We start from the raw sequence: 21,969 nt of genomic DNA, 5'->3' as shown, positions 1-21,969 counted from the left end.
GAAAGCTGTTTCATGGATATCACTGGTTTTAGTCTGGTAAGATAAATTGCTGATAATATTCCCAAGAACTTTTGGTTTTTTTTGTTCCAGATTCTTGATGGTTTCCCATTTTTAGGAGTCACTCTCCCATTTGAAGCTCCTTCCCTCAACAGCATAAAAGCACTGTCATGAGTGGGGCTGCAATGCACCTCCATTGCATGGAGGGGGAATGCTCCAGAGAGGGTGACATGGCAAAAGTGGGATGAAGAATAAAGGAAAATTAGTTTAGGAATGAATGAATGAATGAATGAATGAATGAATGAATGAATGAATGAATGAATGAATGACAATATTTAAAAATACTTGCAGTGTATTCAGCAGAGGACCTCATGTGGGGTCCCTGGGGAAAATGAGGGTATCACTTCATAAATAGACACGTTGCAGTAACAAATGAGATCCTCTCATACATAGGCAAGCTGAATTCTGCAACTTCTGTTAAAGTGCTTGCTTTTCAAGCCTTTTTTTAGCATTTATTTTAATGGCACTAAAGGATAAATAAAGATGAAAGGAGTAAGGATGCCATGCAGCATATCAAGTTGGGGCATTTCTCCATGCAAGTGGCTTAACTTAAGGCAATTGAGCCTCTGCCTCATGTTCCTGCAAGGTTCAGACAGCATTCTGGCTTTGTTTGTTCTTTTAAAGAGAGTTATGTAAAACCAAACCAATAACTTTTGCACTAAAGTTAAAGTAATTAGCCTAGAACACCACTGTCCACATAAATATAATTACGAAGTGTAGCTGCATGCTATGTAAACTATTGCTGCACAGAAGAGTGTGAGGAGAGCTAAATAACATCAGCACAAGAGAAATCTTAATTAGGGCTGGATGGAAGAGAAAATTCTTATCAATTCAAAATCACTGCCTCAAAGCCAGTGAGTCTAAGCTGTATAAGTACTATTTAATCTACTTACAAATAAGATCTAATCGTAGATGGCTGGGTCACTATCATTCTCCAAAGCAAGAAAAAACTTGCTGGCTCATTTGAGAACATATCTTTTCTTTTTGTGTGGCTGGATTTTTGGCATACCATAGCTCAGCCCTCTCAGCCCTGTTTGGAGCCTTGTAAAAATCACTTATCTGGGCCTATCAGTAGCCAAATGGAACACTGTGAACATTCTGGCTGGAGCTGCCAGAGAAATAACGGCTCCCTGAGGATTAACTTCTCAGTTAAAAAGAAAGCAAGCCTGTGTTACCACAGCATAATGGCCTTCATCTGTAACCTAGATCTGGGCTGGCTTCTTTCAATTGCTTTTTCATTATGCTATCAGGAAGGGAAAAAACCCAGGCAGTTTGCAGGGAACTTCACAGGATCAAATGGTGCCAGTAGCAATCCACCATCCCTCCCCTGAGCCCTTTTGGAGGAAGCCTGAGAACAAGGAAAAGGTCTCAAAAAGCCCTCCTGGAGAGAGGTGAGAGGCAGTCCAGGGGGCTGGGAACAAGCATGGACTTCTCATAAGGAAACAGTATGAGGATAAGCATCCCTGTGTGCTTATTCCTGCCCTGGTGGGAGGATTCAGGGAACAGAAGGGGTGACTGTCGCTGCGGTTTCTGGTCACCAGGCCTGTGAGAGCAGGAGTCACTCTGGTGAGTCACAGGGCAGCCCAAAGTGCTGACCACTGCCTGCAAACATCAGCACCTCTTGCTGCCTTCTGTGAAAGGCTGGGTCTAAAATAAAGCCAGGGAAGGTCACCTGAAAGGCCTCTGCCTACCAGATTGTTCTGTGCCCAACAAGACATTGCATCTCCCACAGCCACTTAGGCCTTTCTGCCTAAAATATAATACAGTTTGTCCTGCTGACAGTCTTTCAAGAAAGCTTCTAAAATGAAGGATGACACAGAGTCTGAGTCCACCAATGCTTGTGTGCAAAAATATTTTTCTTCCCATGAGACAGTCTGTCTGCAGAACAGCAGTCACAGTGCTGGCACAGGAAGGAATAAATCCCTGAGCTCATCCACACTGAAGGCCAGTCAGTACAACTGGAGTACAACTGCACTGACCTCAAAAAAGGGCAGTGTTGAATTAATGTTGAGTAATTAGAAAATGACACCCCATTTATCTTGAGAGCCGTGGACTCCTGACGACTTGGACCAAATTCTGATTCTTTGTGGGAGGTTTATCAGATGCAGAGTAGGAATCTGAAAGGCCAGCTTTGGAACTGGTCAAGGTAGGTAAGCTGGAAAGGGGAAACTCAATTTAGATGTCTAATGGGAAGCGCCTCAGTTCAGAAAAAACATTTCTGTAAAGGTAAAGAATTTATTAGAGACCAATCCCTCCTTTGCTCATCTGAACTGTTTATTTGACATAACTACATCTATTCATGTATTCCACAGTGCATACACAAGCAGTCAGCCCTGGTTTTACAAACTCTAAATCCAAGAAACATAATAAAATCCATCTCCTTACCTGCTCTGTGTGGAGCTCTCAGGTACATGGTACATGAAGACATTTCCTTGAGAGGCAGCAGCCCAGTAGCTCGCCATGTTTATGATGGGACATGTGATAAACTGGTCACTGACAAAAAAGGAGGAGCAGAGAACAGACACAGTTGTGTAAAGGAAAAAAGGGAAGAACCCTCACAAGCAACAAGTCTCTCTCTGTTTTGATAGTTTACTTCAGTTTTGCAAACCAGATCATATCTCTGTCTTCAAATCAACTGAAGGAAACCATATTCACCCTCTACAAGACTAGAACTACTTAGAATTCTCTAGAAGTGCTGTTTTATGGAGTGCTGAACAATGATAGTAAACACTAACCAGATCTGACACATAAGAAATATCCTGGCAAAAAAAAAACCCCAATCCCACTTTATAAGGGGATTTATAGTTTAGTTTATAGTTTATAAGGAATCATGCTTATAGTAGTTTAAAGTTCTTTCTGGCATCTCTAGGTTGTGATGGCATCTAATAAGAAGTCTTATGTATTTCCTGGTTTAAGGACCAGTAATATAATTTCTGAATTTGTATCTGTGTGATTTCTTGGATAGAGTTTCCAGAACAGGAAGAGGTAAGAGACCATTTTTGAAGATAACCTGCAGAGCTCATCCATATGGAATTCCTGGTGCAATATGTCTGGGAGGGAAGGATTAACCAATAAAAGTGCAAGAGGAAGTCAAATGGTCAATTTAACACCAGGTCTAAAAGGTACAAGTGAAGAAAATGTATCCAAACCTTCCTACCTTCCTTTGCCCCAAGAAGGGGGCTGGCAGGTGGGGTGAGCAGTAGCTGGAAGAAACATGAGTGGTTCAAGAGGGGCAGGAAGAAAAGAGGAGACCTGACTGCAATAAATCTCCCTGTGATTCCTCAAGGCAATATTATACAGACATGCACCCTCACTCCCTGTTCTTCCTGTGCCTGAGGACTCAGCACGTGCTTTGGGTGTTTATATACCTTTACCTAGGTGAGTGCACACAAACATTTCTGCTGAGGAACTGGGAGGTTTCAATTCTCAGTTTAGTGAATCTGAAACAGCAGCTTCTCCTTCAGACTTGGTAGGTTGAAAAACAAAATAAGAAACCACTGGTGCAAGAACAAATGGCATCAGAGAAGCATGAAAACATGTTGCTATTTTTAACTGGTATGGTTATGAAAGGCACAGTTTGGGTAGCTATCTTGGTTCAGCAGAGTTTATTTTAAGCTCATCTGTGAGACCACAAGCCTTGGGCTCACTGACCACAGGGCTCTTTGACAGTTATGGTTGACAACACCCAAATGAAATAAAAATTACTGCTCTTCACATGCCTGTCAGCATGGGGCTTTAGAGGAGCGGATGGTCGTTGAAAACCAGGGAGTCTGGGGAGAGTAATAGCTCTCAAGAAATGCTTTGAGTTACATTTCACCATTTAAAATGGATTCTCAGTTGGTTCTGTGGGCAGGAAAAAAGTCAGCTATTCTAAGGAAGTAGAAAAAAAACCCTAAATGCATAGTAACCACAAAAATGAAATGCCTGTCTCTGACAAGCATGGAATACCAGAGTTTTAAAAAGGAAAATAAAGGAAAGAAAATTAAAATTAAACTAATTTTACACTTGGGAAAAAATACCAGAAAATTGCAGCTAAAACAAATTAAAAAGTAGAATTATTTTAAAACCACAAAATCTACACAAGGTATATAGTTTATAACAACCACTTATGTTGCTTTATCACACCTTGTAATCCTGTTAAAACTTTAGCAGTTAATTCCTTAAATAAAACTCTTCTTGGCTAATACATCTATGCTGGTAGTAAGTTTTTTGTTATAAAGAAATAAAACCAAGTAGAAAAAAACCTGAAACCAAACCAACCAACCAAACATCAAAAAACCTGTTTTCTCCACCACATATGTGATGCTGATATAGCATCTCCTATATCACCTATATGCTGATATAGGTGACTCTCATTCTGTACCTAATGTTTCACCTCACTTTCCGCTGTAGCTGGAGTAATTTTCAAAGTGTTTGAAGTAAAGTATTATCAGATGCCCTTGTATCACTATTCATCCTTTTGCTTGGCCAGGAATAAACAATTCACTTATTTTCTTAGCCAAGGTATTTGCCTCATATCATAAAGCAGCATAATCCCTATACCCAGGAGGCTGCTGAGCCTGCGGAGCTGCTGGTGTATCCTGTTTTGCTGCTGGAAATGTGTGGTGTATCCCACTCCTACTGGAAATGTGTGGTGTATCCCATCCCTGCTGGAAATATGCGGTGTATCCCATTCCTGCTGGAAATGAGTAGTGCATCCCATTCCTGCAGGAAATGTGTGGTGTATCCCATTCCTGCAGGAAATGTGTGGTGTATCCCATTCCTACTGGAAATGTGAGGTGTATCCTATTCCTGCTGGAAATGTGAGGTGTATCCCATTCCTGCTGGAAATATGTGGTGTGCCAGCCCTTGCAGCTTTGCAAAGTCAATGTTTGCACCACACTGAGCCCTGGGCTGAATGCCAGTGATCAAATGTGACAGCCCTGTGTTATAACAGCTCCTTATAGAGGGTTCTCTGGGTGGGAAGAATGGTTAAAATGTAAATTGTATAGTGGTTTATTATGAATTAAAACATCATTGATCTAAAGAATATTCCCCCAGGGGTAACAGCGGTGATAGAAGGAGACAAGACAAGTCCTGGCTTTGATGCCCACGAACCACAGTGCATGCACTGCAGGCAATGGCCCCAGTGTCATGGTGATGGGAGGCCCATCCCTGGGAAAGGCTACAAAGGAGGACAAATGTGGCAAGATGTGTGAGTTGATAAATGGCACAAAGCTCAGCCCACAACCCTCTGGCTTGTTTCCTCCATGACCTCAGTGCACCAGCACACCTGGACCACCCCAGAAAGGACTGTCTTCTTTTTGAATCAGATGTTTCCCAGAGAATCTTGGCTCCTGCTCCTCTCTTGCTCCCTAAGGCTCTCCCAGAGCAACATTCTGCAGCTCTGATGGAGGAATAAAAAGAAAATCCTGTCTCTGAGATGTTGTGGATAGGCTCACAGTGGGACAGAAAACACTGAGAGTGCAGACACCAGGAGCCTATAGCTGTGATGTCTCAGTTCAGAACACAGGTGGAACATCTTGGACAGGCCCATTAGGATTCAAGTCACCAGTTTATAAGCTACATCACATTTGAAAAGTGAAGAGTTTTCACAATGAATCTGCTCATAAAGCAGAGACAAGAATAGGGAAATAATTTTTTAAATCATTTCTGGAAAATCTGTTCCACTTACACGTCCAGTCCCCGAATTTGCTCAGAGGCAGAAAACAGGAAGTTTTCAACTTCCACCTCCCAAAGGTTCACACAATGTTTCAATGCAAAGGATGGCAGTGCATTTACTGCAGGCAAGTTGCTCATTCCTCTGCTGACATGCATGAGGTGATGGAGCCTGTGCAGAACAGGGCAATGGGGTGGGGAAGGGGCTGGAGCACAAGTCTGATGAGGAGCAGCTGAAGGAGCTGGGGGTGTTCAGCTTGGAGAAAAAAAAGGCTCAAGGGGAAGAATTTTACTGTTCTTTACAACTACCTGAAATGAGGTTGTAGTGAGGTGATGATTACTTTCTTCTCCAAAGGAACAAGCAAGAGGAAATGGCTTCAAGTCATGCCTGACACTGTGAATAAATGTATTTTGCAGGCTTCATAATTAAAAAAAAATATCATTGCAATTGCTGAAGTTTTCAAATTTTACCATCAGGAAAAAGTATCTGACTGTATAATTAGGAGACTGGGAATAAAAGGCAGACCATTAATTCTATTGTCACAGGGATGAGACAACTCAAGGAACTGTTGATGCACAGTGTGCAAGCAACCCAGACATCTATGACATGAAAATGCAAAAAGAAGTATTAGTACTCTGAACTCAATATCCAGTTCTAGAATGACATGTCAAACTTTCACAAGGCATAAAAATCAGTTCAATGTTTGTTTACCAATGACATTGGAAACGTCAGAGAAAATGAAATCACATTCCCCATTTTCTGTTCATTTACATAAGAATTTCTCAAGTTTTTCAGAATATAAATGCACACTTTAGATAAGCAAAACAAGTCTTGCTCAACTCCAATCACACAGTTGTTCTAGGATAACTTTCTTACCGGGTGGCATTTTCCAATGCCCTGGAAAAGGAAGAATAATCATCAGTTGAGTGTTCCAGGGAGTAATACCATGTAGCTGCATCTTCAATGAACGAGTTGGACTCTTCTCCTCCTAGAGAATTCTGCAGAGCCTGATAAAAGGCTGTTTTGCTGTTGGCTCTTCCTTGACTTTCTTCAAATTTCTGAGAAAAAAGTGCATACATGGAATTCAGAAACAAAACCAAAAGATAAAATTTTTAGGAACAATGTAGGCTCAGATCTCCCTCTGATGGAACAAGTCCTCTCTGCTGTGATCTCTGATTCCTAGGGGATTGAGTAGGGGACAGTCCTACTTTTGCTTTGTCACCAATGAGAAATGTTGGCTTCCTCTGGACACACAATAGTACAGAAACCCTGATCTAGTAGGTCCAAATCATAGGTACCAAGTTGTGGCAATGGATCTCTAATAGTACAGAAATCCTGCTGGCTCTGACAGAAGGAGTTCCCAGGGACAATCCTCCACTGCAGGTCTGTCCAGTGCTGCCTTTCTGATGATCTCCATGAAGGAAAACTAGAGGGGAGAGAAGGAATTACTGTTCTTTTCCTTTGAAAATTACAGAAAGAGAACTTTCATGTAGGCCATTTCATGGCTATGTCCCTCTGCCTCTTCTGGGAACACCTACAAAGGAACATGGCTGCTCCAAGTTCCATATTTAGGTCCCTTCTGGAATAATATCTGCCTTAGACCTGGAAGAGAAATTCCATTCCTTCAACTCCCAATTCAGGGAACAGCCATGATCTTCAAACTTCATAACCCTTAGGGCCTTTCAGAGAAACCAACAGGGAAATACCCTTTTTCCTGAGATCTGTGACCTTTCCTAACATAAAGGCAAGTTTCCCAGAGCAAAGGGCCTATGTCACAAGGACCACCTTCTGTGCCAAACTTCTGTAGTCAAATATATTTTTACCAAAGCTAAAGACTGCTGGAATTTTTCAACACATCTTTTTTTGAGGAAGTTTTTTACCTTATCCATTGAAAGTTTTCACTTTTTAAAAAAATTATTTCAATTTCAGAAACAAAACAACTTCATTAAAAAAAAAATCTACCCTGGACTTTTCTGTGCATCAAGTCAGTTCTAAAGAGGGCACTATACAGGTGTATATTGGTTGAAACTTGGATAAGAACCCCAGAGAAAAAGATCTAACAAACCACCTCTATTATTTTGGGCAGTCAAACCACCCCTATTATTTGATGCAAACTAGGCCAGTGTCTGCCCAGTTTAGTTACTGTAGATGCTTTACTTAATATATTATTTTGATGGCCCACAGCTGGTTTTCATCATGCTGCTAGAAGGTCTTTCCACAACCCTATACAGAAAGTACAGATGGAATTATACCTTTTCAGTAGAGTCACAGAAACTAAAGATGGAAAATAAGTTCCTATGTGCTGAGGGTGAAGTTTGTCCTCAGTATTCTAACACTCTGTGCATTTTGAATAAGTGACTTTGAGGGATTTGAAAACTCTACCAAGTATCCCAAGGTCCATGAAGATCTTGGCAATTTGCCTTGTATTTTTAATAGATTCTTCTTTTGCTGGATTTTGGCCCATGCAATGTGAAAGAGTCATGTGGTGCCAGCTTCAGTAATACAGCTGTACTCCAAAAAGGATGGGGAGCTCACTCCTGACACGTCACCTCATGTGCACAAATGCCACATATGAAACTGCACAGCACTCCTGCCTGCAAAATCATTCAGCTTAAAACCAGAAAGGACACATATTCTTCTGCAGAAAAATGTTCACTGAAGACCTGACTGCAAGTTCATTGAATTCAAAAGCAATTTCTCCATCACAGCTTTGACACACATCACTTTGGGTTCCGACTAACCATCAGAGGCATTGCTTTGTTTAATTAAGAATCTCTCATTTGAAAACTAGGGTTAGCAGTTGTGTGCAAGAAAAAATACTTTTCTGTAGCAGAGCAAAGTCCAATCTCTTGTGTATGAATCAACCCATACAAGAAACTTTCATGAAGTGCTTTCATTATGTTAGCTTTTTAAAAGGGATTTGTTAACTTGTTCTACTCTTGTCATAGATACTTAAACCAGAGAGAAACAAAGTGAAAAAACATTAGGGTATTGATTATGTAATCTAGGAACTTATCCATCACTTTCTCATCAATGATCAAGTATCAAATAAAGGTTATGGTTGAAAATTACAGAGAAGGAGATGGATCATCATACACCAACATATGGTTAAGGTGACGAACTCTCTGCCAAATGTTTTTGTAAATGGCAAAAATTGGTGAAAATTAGGTTTCATCAATGATTTTTTGAAGTAAGAAAAAAATTAAAACCAAAATAATTTGATAGTTATTAAATACAGAAGGATCAGTTTAGGATAGGAAGTCCCTGAGCTGTACAGTGCTAGAGGTTTGGGGAGCTTTTACCAGAAGTATCAGATTTGCTTACTCTAATCTTACAAGCAGCCTCTTTTAACCACTGCTGAAAACAGCATTTTGTGCTGAGCAGCCCTTTGATCTGACTCAGTGTGGTTGGCCTTGGGTTTTAATGTCAGAAGTCAAGGAGAAGAGGCAGAAGGCTGGTTTGGCTGGACAGGGATCTTCTCTTGGAAATAAGGCAAAAAAGAAAGGTATAGGCCCAGCTGAAGCAAGGTCAGGTGACATGGGAAGAATACAGAAATGCTGCTTGCCACTGTAGAGAGAGAATTCATTTGGCCAAAGCTCAAGTGGAGGTGAAACTGCCAGGAAATTGAGGGGCAATAAAAAGCTTTTTTTTCAAATATATTAATGAAAAAAGGTAGCGTAGAAACAGCATGGACCCTTTCCTGAATAAAGATAGTCAGTTCTCCCAGAGGGACATGGACAAGGCAGAGATGTTCAATCCATTTTTTACCTCTGACTTCAACACTGATGATGGGCCATGAGGGCCTCAGTGCCCTGAGCTGGAACACCATGACTGTGAGAATGATGAACTCCCAGGTGACTCTGAAATTGTGTGGGATCTGTGCTCCAGCTGGATCCCTACAACTCTACAGGGAGTTGTAGGGATCTGTAGAGATCTGATGGGATTCAGCTGAGAATCCTCAGTGAGCTGGCTCATGTCATTCCAAAGCCTCTCTCAATGACTTTTGAGCAGTCTTGGGAATCAGGAGAGGCCCAAGCTGACTGGAAGTTGGTGAACATTGTCCCAGTTTTCAAGAAGGACAAGGAAGACCCAGGAAACTACAGGCCTGTCAATTTCACTTCAGTGCCTGGTGAAGTTATAGAGAAGATTATTCTGTGAGGTATTGAAAAACACCTGAAAGACACCACTGCCATTGGTCTCAGTCAGCACAGTTTCATGAGGGGAAAGTCCTGCATATTAAACCTGATTTCCTTTCATGACAAGGCAACCAACTTTTCCATGATCTGGGAAAGCCAATAGATGTAATCTCTTTGGAATTCAGCATAGCTTTTGATATTGTCTCTTACAAAATCCTTCTGGACAAAATGTCCAGCTTTCACCTGAGTAGCTGTGATACATGATTGGTGAACATCTGAATAACAGGTCAGGCACCAAAAGGGTGTGGGATGGGGTGAAGCAGCCTGGTGACTGGTCCCTAGTGGGGTTCCTCAGGGTCCATGCTCAGCCCAGCTCTTTTCAGCACCTTCATTAATGACCTGGGCACAGAACTCAAAGAAAGTTTGGCAATGACACTGAACTGCCAGGGCAAGGGAGGGGATTGTCCTGCTCTGCTCTGCACTGGGGCAGCCTCACTTCAAGGACTTTGTGCCGTTTTGGGCACCACAATAAAAAAAGACATTAAGCTTCTAGAGAGCATTAAAAGAAGGGACACAAGGATGGTGAAGGGTCTGGAGGGGAAGGCATATGAGGAGCAGCTGAGGTCACTAGGTGACTTCAGCCTGTAGAAAAGGAGACTGAGGGGAGACCTCATTGCAGTTACAATTTCCTTGTGAGGGAAAGTGGACAGGCAGGCATTGATCTTTTCACTCTTGTGAAGAGTGACAGGACTCAAGGGAATGCCTGGAGTTGTGTCAGGGGAGGATTAGGTTAAATGTCAGGGAATGGTTCTTCACCCAGGGGATGGTTGGGCATTGGAACAGGATCCCTAGGGAAGTGGGCACAGCACTAAGCCTGTCTGATTTCAAGAAGTGTTTGCACAATGCTCTCAGGCAGAGTGTGATTCTTGGGCTGTTCTGTGCAGGGACACAAGCTGGACTCAATGATCTGGAAGGATCCCTTCCAATTCAGTGTATTACATGATTCTGTTCTACAATTCTATAAAACTACCTGTGCCTATAAATAGGTTTCAGTGGTCTTCAAAATGCCCCCAAAACTCTGCATTTTTTCAGTTTCCTCAGCAATAATTTTTAATATTATGGAGCCATCAAGACGTGTTGACTCAGATGAAAGAGGGGTCAACAGGCAGAGATGGATGATAAACAGAACTAGCATTTGTAAGATGGTAAGAATTTTCATCCCTCAAACAGCACTGAAATAGCACAACCTGAAACAATTTCTCAAGCATTGCTTTGGCTATAGTATAATTTAAACATCCGACTTAAACATGATAGCCAAAACCAAAGCAATATGTTCAAAATAAAATTCATTAAACATGAAAAGGAGAAAATATTTTAACTTCTCAGAAACTGATTCAGTTCAACTGATTTTCCATGTCCAACATATGTTCCCATTGGAAAATATATGACCAAGGAACAATTTTGAAATCATAGTAGATACAACAGCTGCTACCACATTAATACAAACAGCTGCACATCATATAAAATAATTTACATTTTGCTAACCTTTAAAGAAGCCTTAGGAATTGGCTTAGAGTTATAGTCCAGTTTTCTAAGAAATTATTTAAGAAAATATTTAAAGGCAGCACATGCACTCCTTTCTACTCTTCTGATTATTCAAAAACATCATAAGCATTACCTAAATAATGGGTTAAATACTGCTTATTGTTCTTGTTGCTGCAGGATAGCTTGTGGAACATATGAGTAGAACTGGCCCAGTGCTTTACTTAAAAAGAAATTGTAGCAGTAGGTAGATCAAATATTTACATCTTTCAAGAGGCAAAATGTACTTTTTTGACAAACTGAAATGGTGATAATGCTAAAAGTGTATGTACAGACCTTAGGCCTTAAATGGTTTTAACAAACACTGTCACAAAAGATGGTGAAAGACCTGCCACCATTCAGCAGAGTCTTCCAAGCTTTTTAACGAATTTCAATATGAAGTAAAGAGTTCAGCCCATTCTCCTCACTGATGGCATTTATGGAGACACTTCTTCCTGGTTATTATAACAAATATACATATATCTACCACCTGTTGTGTATTGCTGAATACCTTTCTCCATAAAGGAATTACTGACTGCAATAAATTGCAGGATGGTAGTTCTGTTCTGCACAGATCCATTTGCTTACATGAGGTAAATAAACTAGATTTTTATCTACCCACTGCCCTATGTACTGGATTTGGGTTCTGCATCCAACTAGATTGTACTAAGGAGGGAGAGAAAAAGAAACACATGAAATACAACCTCAGTCTTTCAAATCCTTGCAATGTGGAGATTACATAGTAGGTGTTTAAAATATGGAGGACACAGAGTGGGCTATACTGACCTCCATTCAGACAGAGATAAACACAGACATAGAGCAGCATGAGTGAATCCATAAATTTAAGGCCATTAGGTGCTCCCACCTGACCATCAATTATAGGACAGGGATAAAATTTTTGTCCAGTTGGGAATTGAAATCAACATTTCTAGAGATTTCTGCTCAGCTGCCCTAATCTATGACTGCTCAAAGCTAATATTCCCTGAAGGTGTGCCATGGGAATTGCAGTCAATGGGTTCAGGCTTACCCACTCCATATGTCCATAATAGTGCATTATGGTACCACTTGCCATTCCCTTAACAAACTCTGCTTTGTTTCCCACTTAGTTTCAACCTTGTAATTGCTGCACTGGGGATGAGTAGGAAGTGCTCCAGAAAGTGATGAATCTGGCTCAGTTCGCAAGAATAAGCATTTGAGTGAATGCCATAAAATGGACACTTCATGAGCATGCTCTCTGCTGCAAACATCACTGAGAGACCTCAGCCTTTAATTGTAAGCAAATCGAACATAAATGTTTTGCTAGCACATAAGTGGTGCCTTCTGTCTTTCTATTTCATTTTTCATAGCAAAGACCTTAATAGGCACAAGCACAGTGTTGCAGTGGGAGCAGAGAGACACTCAGAGCAACCCAAGGCCACTGAGATCCCACAGAACAACATGGTGCCAACTGGATTTTCCATTTTCTGGTCTGGTTGCAGCCTAGAATTTCACTCTCACTTCTATGAGAAGAGTGCAAAGAGTTTATAACACTTGCATGCAACTTCAGTCTAAGGTGATAAGATTTGCATTATGTCTCAAGCTTGCTTACATCCAAACGGCTCAAAGTGCCTCCTTACCATTTACAGGATCAGTACTAAGAGAAATCAGGATTAATAGAACAAATCCTTGACAGGATTGCCCAGCACAATTATTCCCAGAAACTGGTAAAAGATGTTTTTACCCCTCACTCTTTGCACTGTCTACACTGACATCAGCCATCCTAAAGAAGATGGAAATTAGGACTTGGCCAATTCCAAAGGCTTGCCAGAGCACCTTTCAGCTGTGTTTGCCCACTGAAATACATCCAGAGATCTTCTCTCTGCAGAGCAGGAGCACAGCCATAGATGAATTTTCACCTCAAGAGGGAGGTTTGCTTCCCTCTTTTTAGAACAGATGAAATACTTAGGTTGTAGTTAAAGCCAAACTAGTAATTATGCCTTGGTTTCCCAAGTTCAGTTCAGTGCTCTGTCCATCAGCTAAGCCTTCCCACACTCCTTAGTGTACCAGTAAAATCAGCTTTGGCCATTCCTAGAGAGGTACAAGTGAGATTTACCTCAAAGGAACCCTTAACATTAATTATGAAGATGATTGGGATACAGAGTGGATTGTCTCAAATCCTTCTGTGAGGTCTGTTGTGGAGAGAGGACATTTAGCACAGGTTAAAGATCTCTCGTGACATTTATGACAGAGGAAATGGCGTACAGACTTCCAAGTACAACCACCATCTGCACTAGATTTTGTCGCTGCAGCTAAATACGTCTGTGGCTTGTTCAGGACTTCATAATCTGATTGACTGCAACCATACATGGTCATGGCCAGCACACAGAAATGCTGCTGAGGACCTGGAGATTGCATCTTTATAAGTAGCTCAGTGATGGAAGGAGCACTACAGCTTCCCAATAATTAATACCCTAACTGTGTTGACAAGGGAGAAATCAGGAAACTTCAACCTTGTCTTTAAGAAAACAACCCAGACAGGAATACAGACTGGTCAAGGCATTCATATTCCCCTAAGTCCTAAAAGCCTGAAGCCATAGGAAAACAGAAATAGAGAGAAATTTTAAAAAGCCATCAGTAGATATGATCCTTTCTTACAGTTGAGTTGCCCCAACTAACTGAGTTCCCTTCCAATCTTATTTTCTGCAAGCCTTTAATTAAAAAAAGATATTTCCAGTTTTATTTTTGGACAGGCAACATTTTGCTACTGAACTCTCAGTTGCAAGTGTTTTTCTTTTCATTTCAATCTGACAGTGGGATTTAGCACTTGTGCCCTTCATCAACACCACGATTTGTTGCAAAATTTTTAATACAACATGGAATTTCATCTCAATTTTGCAGACAACTGTCATATGCAGAAATAGTGGTAAAGGAAAGATTTCACTTCCTTGTCTTCATCACAGGACTTATAATGAGGTCAATGACGTTTATTCCACTCTCAGAGGGCCTTGATTATTATCTGCAGGCCTCCAGCATCACACTATGTCTTCTGTACCTTTCTCTTATGACTTTCTCTTGAAATTGATTCCGAAAAAGAAATGAAAAAAGAGCAAGAAATTTCTGACAGAGTGTAAACAAGTAATATGAACTTTAATTCAGGTGGGCCATTAATTCTGAATTAAATTGGTCTATTTACTATTGGCTACCAGCAAAGAGAATCTGGAAACGGCATTTCAGTGCCTTCTAAGAGGTGAAGTATTGCAACACTCCTGTTGCAAGATAGCAACAGACAGTATAGCATGGATGAAATTCTTTTTGTTTTCACCAGTTTCTGTCTGGAAACCTGAGACCACACATGAGGCCAGTGCTGCTCCTTATAACACCTAGTCCATACTCAGAATCATCTTTACAAGAAAATGCATTCTAGGAGACAAAAGGAAAAAAAGTTGCTAAAAAACCTCAAAATGCTGATTTAATCCTGCTGCACAGTGAAGAAATTTATAGTTAAGTTGCTTTCATCTTTGTGAGATACTACTGAGATTAAAATATAAATAGGATTTGAAAGACAGTAGAGTATAAATGCTAAATCACTTCTGGTCTCTTACCATTTTGTATCTCCCACAGAAATATTAATCAACACATATTATTATGTCATTAGTCATCTTGACCAAGAGTGGCTGGAGAAGGGCAATGCATTTGCATATTTCTGTGGAGCATAATTCACAACTTGTAGAAATCAAAAAGCATCTCTCCAGGCTGCATGTGATTACAGTCATTACTGTAATCACAGTGATGCCATCAGCTCATTACCAGTGAGTGTCTTCCTACCTTAATTGCCTTGGCTCTGCTGATGAGACCATCTTGTTGAGCACTTCCAATGAGCAGATCTATTTTCCGAAGCTGAGGGCGCTGCAGGGCTTTAGCCAAAGGTTCCTGGAGGTAAATTCCATCCATCACTGGACCCCAGTACTGGAATGGGCCACTTATAGCCAGCAGCTATGTTGGCAAAAAAAAAAAAAAAAAAAAAAAAAAAAAACACCAAAAAAAAAACAAAAAAACAAACCAACAATAATTGTGCAGTTAATTCAGCTTACCCTTTAAATTCTATTTTATTTATGCTTAATTCAACTGATTGATTCCCTTCAAGTGAACAAGTGGCCAGGTAATACAAGTGCAAACTCATCATTGGCAGGAAACAATGATTTTGCTGACAGTCTCAGTAGATGAAACAAACTGAAGAGGCCAAGAGAAATGATCGTCTTATAGTCATAGAAATGTTGTTTTAAACTAGGGATTGACTCCATGGTGGTCCTCATTGGAAAATTTATTGCAGGTGGGTGTTTTAATTTGTGGGTAAAGGATCAATCTCAGATTTATTTATACTGCAGATTTCACAAGCCTCCCACTTCAAACACTGAACACTGACATCCCATCCTACTTCATTTTCTGTGTAAGTTCTGTTATTAAAGCTGCAGACATTTGACTCTGAGCAGAGTAACACCCAGGGGCAGGCTAGAGGGAACTGAAAGGAGGGAAAAAACAATTTTTAGATTTATTTCAGAAGACATGATTAAAGCAGTGCAAAAGGAATTTAGTCTAAAGGAGAATCAAATTGTGATTATTCATAGCTCAGAGCTGGATGTCATGGACAACTTCCTTCCACCAAAAATAGTCCAGTTCCTCTTTCACAAGGATTCAGACTAAATTATTTTTTATGGTTTCTCTCTCACAGCTTTGTGTGAATGGAAAATTTTTGATTTCTTGCCAATGGCATTTGCTTTGCTATGTTGTACCTTAGTTTGAGCATCATTGAGGACACGGGCAGGCAACTGACGAAGGCAGGCTACAATTTCCTCACTGGTGGATGAAGGGCATCCCACATCTTCAGCCAGGGCTGCTGCTTGGGTCTGTGCCCTCCTGGTAGTAATTATGGATGCTGGAGAAAAAGCTGAGCCTCCCTAGAAAAAAATCCACAATATCAGTCAATATATGTTGTCAGAACACCTGGTTCCCTGGTGCAGGTAAAAAAGATGAGAAGAAAAATCTTTCCACCTGTAGAACTTAAAACCCTCATATTAAAGTAAGCAAGTTCTAAAGATCAAAGCAAAGGGGTGAAGGGTCAGTTAGGCTGCTTCCAGCTCTGCCACAGTTATTTTGGAAAAGCTCTAAGTATCTATATTATGTCTCTAACCAAATCACATCACAAATCTTTCTGAAAACCTTGGTGGAAGGAGAAACATTAAGACTGGAACAGATATAAAGAAGGTGATGTGAGGAAATGGAGACCCCATCTTACAAGAGAAGACAAAACAGATTTTTATCAAAGCTCTGATAAACAAGAACAGAGAGCAGCTGTGATGTCCATAAAGAAGAGCTATTTCTACCTTGGGACAATGCTGGTACAAGGACAAATGAGCACTAAGTACTCACAGTGAGGGTAAATCAACTTCAGCTAGAAACCAAGGATAACTAGCACAGGGAGCAGTGAGGGTCTGGAGGTGTTATGAACTGAGGAATTAGGAACAAAAGGAAACTGCTGAAGATTAACCAGAGCATGAAGATCAAAACCAGAGCACAGGCTCCAGACTCCGTATTCTTGCTACAGCTGTGCCAACAGAGCAAATGTTCTTCACAAGAAAGAATGGCACAACGTTTTTGAGTAAACATGAACACTAGTTGTTGCAAATGCAGATGAATTAGTTTAAATCTGATAAGATCTGACCTAGAACAGAAAGGTTGGAATAGCTCTGACATGGTTCCAATGACTAATTTCCAAACATTTGCATCAGTTTACTGATAATAGCTGCTAAAATTAGCTCTGTCTTCTAAAACACCCCACAACCCAGATGCATGATATGATAGACCTCGATCTATTGAACTGGTTAACATACTTCTTACTGAATTTGCTCAAAGCATTACTACAAGTTAAAAAGAAACAAAAACCAATCGGCAAATCTTTAAATTGAAATTGTCTCAAACCTCTGAACCCAAAGAACTCTGTGAAGCCCTGGCCAGCACCCATGAGATTTTTTTATACTTCAAAGAAGCAGAGCCATTGATACTAATGGGGTTCCATTGCTCACAACTGGAGAAATTGATTTCTAAAAATAGTGAGAAAGAGGTACTTTGGGTTTGAGAGTAGAGACAATCTTTTTAGTTCACTGCGTGCAGAATTTCCAGTGATACTACCCTCCTGAAAGGTTTCTCTTCTTTTTTAACAGATCTGGAAAACAAGCACTGTTATTATCTTAATGATTGAGATGAAAATGGTTGCAGACAAGCAAAAGAAAAACCTAATTTTCTAATCTGGGCCACTGTAAGAGCCATCTTGAGTTTTAGAGAGTTGAAGAACTAGAGAAGAAGAAATAAGCACCACTTGGTGTTATGCCTCACTTCAGCACTCAATTTAGATGAGAACTCAAGTGAGCAATGGACTTTATTCTCTCATAGGATTTGCAGTGGCCTATTTTGTGTTTGTAAGGCACAATATTTGCCAGCTGCTGACTAGGTGCACTGACTCAGCTGGTCATGAGTGAGAAAAAAAAAAATATCTTTGATGAGAGTATCTTGTCTGTGGGTGGGTTCCCAGCACATGGAGTGAGAACCATGTATTTTTAACCTGGCCTTTGGACGTACATGTTCATCAGAGCTATGATGAATGAGACTAGAAAGGGATAACACACCACGTCAGCTTCACTCAGAAAAGGAACTTCCTTGCATTTCATGAGGAGTAAGGAATTATGAGCCCACTCAATACTGCAGAAAAATGAAACCCGGGACTGCACTATATTTACGTACTAATCTGGCAAACATATTCTTCCACATCAGATCTGAACATGCTCAGCATGCTTTATCAAGTATGCATTACCTCCAAATGGTATTAATTTAAAACAAAATAATAAAAAAATTAAAGGATTTCAGTTCCCTAAACTCCAAAAGTCTCACAAATTTTGAAAGTGTCAGTTTCTGTGGAAATTCTGAAGTTGCCGTCTTAAAAGGCCAAGTTTGGTAGGGAAAGAGTACTGAAATCAGATGATATATGGAATCCAAAAATTCACTGGGACCAAGCAAAACATCCTTGTGTGTGCTTGATTTTGAACACATTTCCTCCTGGAGATTTTAAAAGCTGTGCAAAGTTTCCCTGTCTCAGATATCTACAACCTGAAAGATTGCCCTGAGATCATGTACTGAGCAAAACAAAGACCTCAAAGGTTCTGGATAGAGGTGTCCCCCAAGTTCTCTACTGCAGGGGCAGAACTAAAAGCTTGGGCAGGCAAATCTTCATGTCACAGCATGGGACATGTATGGGCTGGCAGTAGGTACAGTCAAAGCTCAATGAGTAAAACAAAACCCCCAAACTTCTGCAAATACATTTCTGAGGGGAGGAGAGCTTGATGGAGCCTCCATCTTGCTGTGGATATTTTCTTTCTGTGAGTGGTTACAACAGGTTTATTTGCTCTTTTTGCTCTTAATTCTGTATACTTTTTCTTCCATTTTCCACCTAAATGCCACTTTCTCAGTTTGCTTTTTTAGTAACAGCCATATCCAGGAAGCAAGTCTTGCATCTGGGGTTTGAAAGAGACCAAATCTTTGGAGTTTGAAAGAGATGTAGAATCTACTACTTTTAACCATGTTTAATTTTTGCTAGGACTGGAAGCAGGGGATAGAGAAACACAAGGCATCATTCAAAGAGTATTTAGAAAAAGTACCATTATGTTTCCTTCCAAGGTGCATCCAAAATATGTTCCAGGCTTTAGAAACATGACTTCTCTTAGAGCAGAAGTTATGCAAGCAAAACTGTACCAGTTCTCTACTTTACAAATGCACATCAAAATTCAGGGTCACTGTTTCTTCATTATTGTAAAAAAAAATCCTTCAGGAAAAATAAGTGAGCATAGAAGCTGGTGTTGCCTAGAACTAATTTTCTTTCTTTTTTTGAGCTTGCAGTTTTCACATTAAACAGAAATCTTCCCTAAACACTGAATTCACATTACAGGTTTGGCTCAGGACAGAGAGAATAACAGAGCTTCACTTAGCAGTTCCCTCTTTTCCTATAAAACTATAATTTATTTGTGTGATTAGTCCCAGAAACCAATAATGGAAGACTTGTGTACTTTAAAAAATAGTACTACTTAGGCAGAAGCAGAAATAGTGGAGGGCCTGTTTGTTTCCATTACATGACACCCGTATTACCATCAACATGACAGAATCATGAATCAGAAAACCAAAAATCATGAGATCAGCTCAAGAATAACAAACACTGTGTTCTTTTTGTTAGTCCTCTGGTTTTTAATTCTCCAAGAATTCTCCTGTACCCATGGACACAAGAGCTAAAAAATTCACTTTTAAAACTAACAAGTGAAATCTTTGCTGTTCCAGCAGAGTTGTTTATTGAAAGTGAACCTCTAAAAATGACATATACAATAAAATTGTAGTCAATAGCCACTTTGTCATCACTGGAGCATCATTTAGAAGTGATTTACAGGGAACTGAAGCCACACACACTTCTTGTTTTAGCTGTCCTTACAGACAGACCCACAACAAGGGGGAAAGGGTAGACAGAGGAAGTTCCATTTACATTTTTGACATCAACCCAGTTGAAAGGGTTTGAAAGAAGAAGCAGTAGCAGCTGTTTTACACAACCCACAACAGCATCCTTACACTGCTCTCCAAAATTCATAGGAATAGGAGGAACTTTACAGTGTTGAGCAATAGCACCTACTGAACAAGTGATGGCATTGAAAATGGGAGTCAAAGCCTTGGGTACTATTTAGTTCAGGGACCAGAAGCATTGCCAGCATTTCTTAATTTCTCTTTTCAATATTAGAGGCTCAGATACACAGTAGAAATTCAAATACCGGGAAATATTGCAATTCACAATGGTGAGAATTCTCACTTTGTTATCAGGCTGTAACCAGCTGAGCTGGGGCTGGTGCCTCTTGCAAACTTTTCTTTTGGGACATCAGAGCTCAAAAAACTTTCATTGGTGCTATCCTGGCCATCCCACTTCTTCCTCCACAAGCTCTTGCTGCTGTTCTGATGAGATGATTAAATAGAATATATGGACATCTGTTTGTTTTGTGTGCCCATGTTTTGGTAGTGAGGGAGCCTAAATGAAATAATTGCAGTGTTGTGAGGAAGAGTGAGAATGGAAAATCCCAGATGGCCATAATCATGCTTTACTTCTCATTATCCTGCTCTGTTTAATTGGTAATAAATTAAACTAATTAAAATAAATTAGTTTAATTTCCCTGTCTGTGCTGGTAACCAGTGGGTGATTTCTCCCTGTACTTATCTTGAACCATGAGATTTTCACTTTATTTTCTCTCCTGTGCCAGCTGAGGAGGGCAGAGCAGGTTTAGTGAGCAGCTGGTGTCCAGCCAGAGTCAACCCACCACAGTGCTATCACTGTACTCTGTACCTGCCTCACAACCTATCTGGAAAAGAGAATTGCCATATAAGCTGCAGTGCTGAATGTCTTTTGATTCCTCATTTAGCTTGGAAGCTCGCTTCTGCAAAATGTTTCAAAAATTATTCAGAACACATCTAATGATTAGAAACTTCACGGGAACTAGATTTTATCACCCACACTCTGCAAACCCAAATGCAGCTTCCTCTCCTCACATCACGATCTCATGTTTTTCCCCAAACTGACTTAAAAATGAAATTCTTTCTTGTTCCCTCAACACACGCACTCCCTGCAAGTGCAGGGGGTTTCTCTGATGGCTGCAGCCAGAGCAGGCTTTCTGTGTGCCCTGAACCATGCTCTAGGCAATGCAAACTGCAATTACAGTAACACCACCCAAAAATGAGATCAAAAGACATCTAATGCAAACAGTCAGAGCAAGGAAATGTCCTGAGAATTCTACTTTCCCAAAAGAGCCAGCTGCACAGCAATATTTTATTTGTTAAAAATAGGCACTCTCCAGGCTCAGATGCACACAGTTCCCAGCCAGAAGTATCTGTCAGACCATCTGGTCTGACCTCCAGGATAGCCAGGGCTCTTCCATTTCCTGACTGCTGAGCTCAAGTGCTTCCTATCCTTTAAAACATGGCTTGTGTTTGATTTTGCATGAAGCATTTAAGCTGGGCTCAGAGACACAGAGAAACAGATACTACAGCCTTCTCCTTGGTAGTCTGTGCTTAAGGATAATAACTCCATGGACAGCCAACAGCACCTTATTTCTCTTTGAGGGTGCCTTCAGTTTTAGCTGATGCCAGATTAAAGATACTGTTTAAATCCTGTTTTTCCTTCCTGCAAAAATAAGCAAGCTGCAACTAAACAACCACTGACTCACTTTCCCAAAGAGTTCAGGAGATTATTCTTTAACAGACTGGAATTAAACTATTTCAGAATCAATTTGGACCCTATTTGCTTCTTTCTTGCAGGGTTGATTTTCAGTGTCTTTCATTGTTTTTCCTTAGATAACCAATTCTGCATAGTGATCAGTGCTTACAGGATACCAAGGCTGCAGGGCTCTATGTGATGACATTAATGTCATTCTCCCAGGCTTTCATGAAGCCTGGCTTCAAGAGCCTGGAGAAGTAGAAAGCTTTGGG

The 21,969-nt window shown here is 40.4% G+C and overlaps 1 protein-coding gene across 1 annotated transcript in view; it reads right to left on the bottom strand.

The window, feature by feature from the left end:
* Positions 1-21,969, bottom strand: part of TG (thyroglobulin) — a 148,704-nt gene that overhangs the window by 14,665 nt on the left and 112,070 nt on the right. The window contains exons 42-45 of the mRNA XM_059478454.1: positions 16,203-16,367; positions 15,238-15,405; positions 6,593-6,774; positions 2,443-2,550 (exon numbers count right to left, since the gene is read on the bottom strand). Coding sequence (XP_059334437.1) covers positions 2,443-2,550; positions 6,593-6,774; positions 15,238-15,405; positions 16,203-16,367 — 623 coding nt within the window. The remainder of the gene's footprint in view (positions 1-2,442; positions 2,551-6,592; positions 6,775-15,237; positions 15,406-16,202; positions 16,368-21,969) is intronic.

This window comes from Ammospiza nelsoni, chromosome 1, assembly GCF_027579445.1.
Source record: "Ammospiza nelsoni isolate bAmmNel1 chromosome 1, bAmmNel1.pri, whole genome shotgun sequence".
Classification (NCBI taxonomy): domain Eukaryota; kingdom Metazoa; phylum Chordata; class Aves; order Passeriformes; family Passerellidae; genus Ammospiza; species Ammospiza nelsoni.
This window is presented reverse-complemented; position numbering and strand designations above follow the sequence as displayed.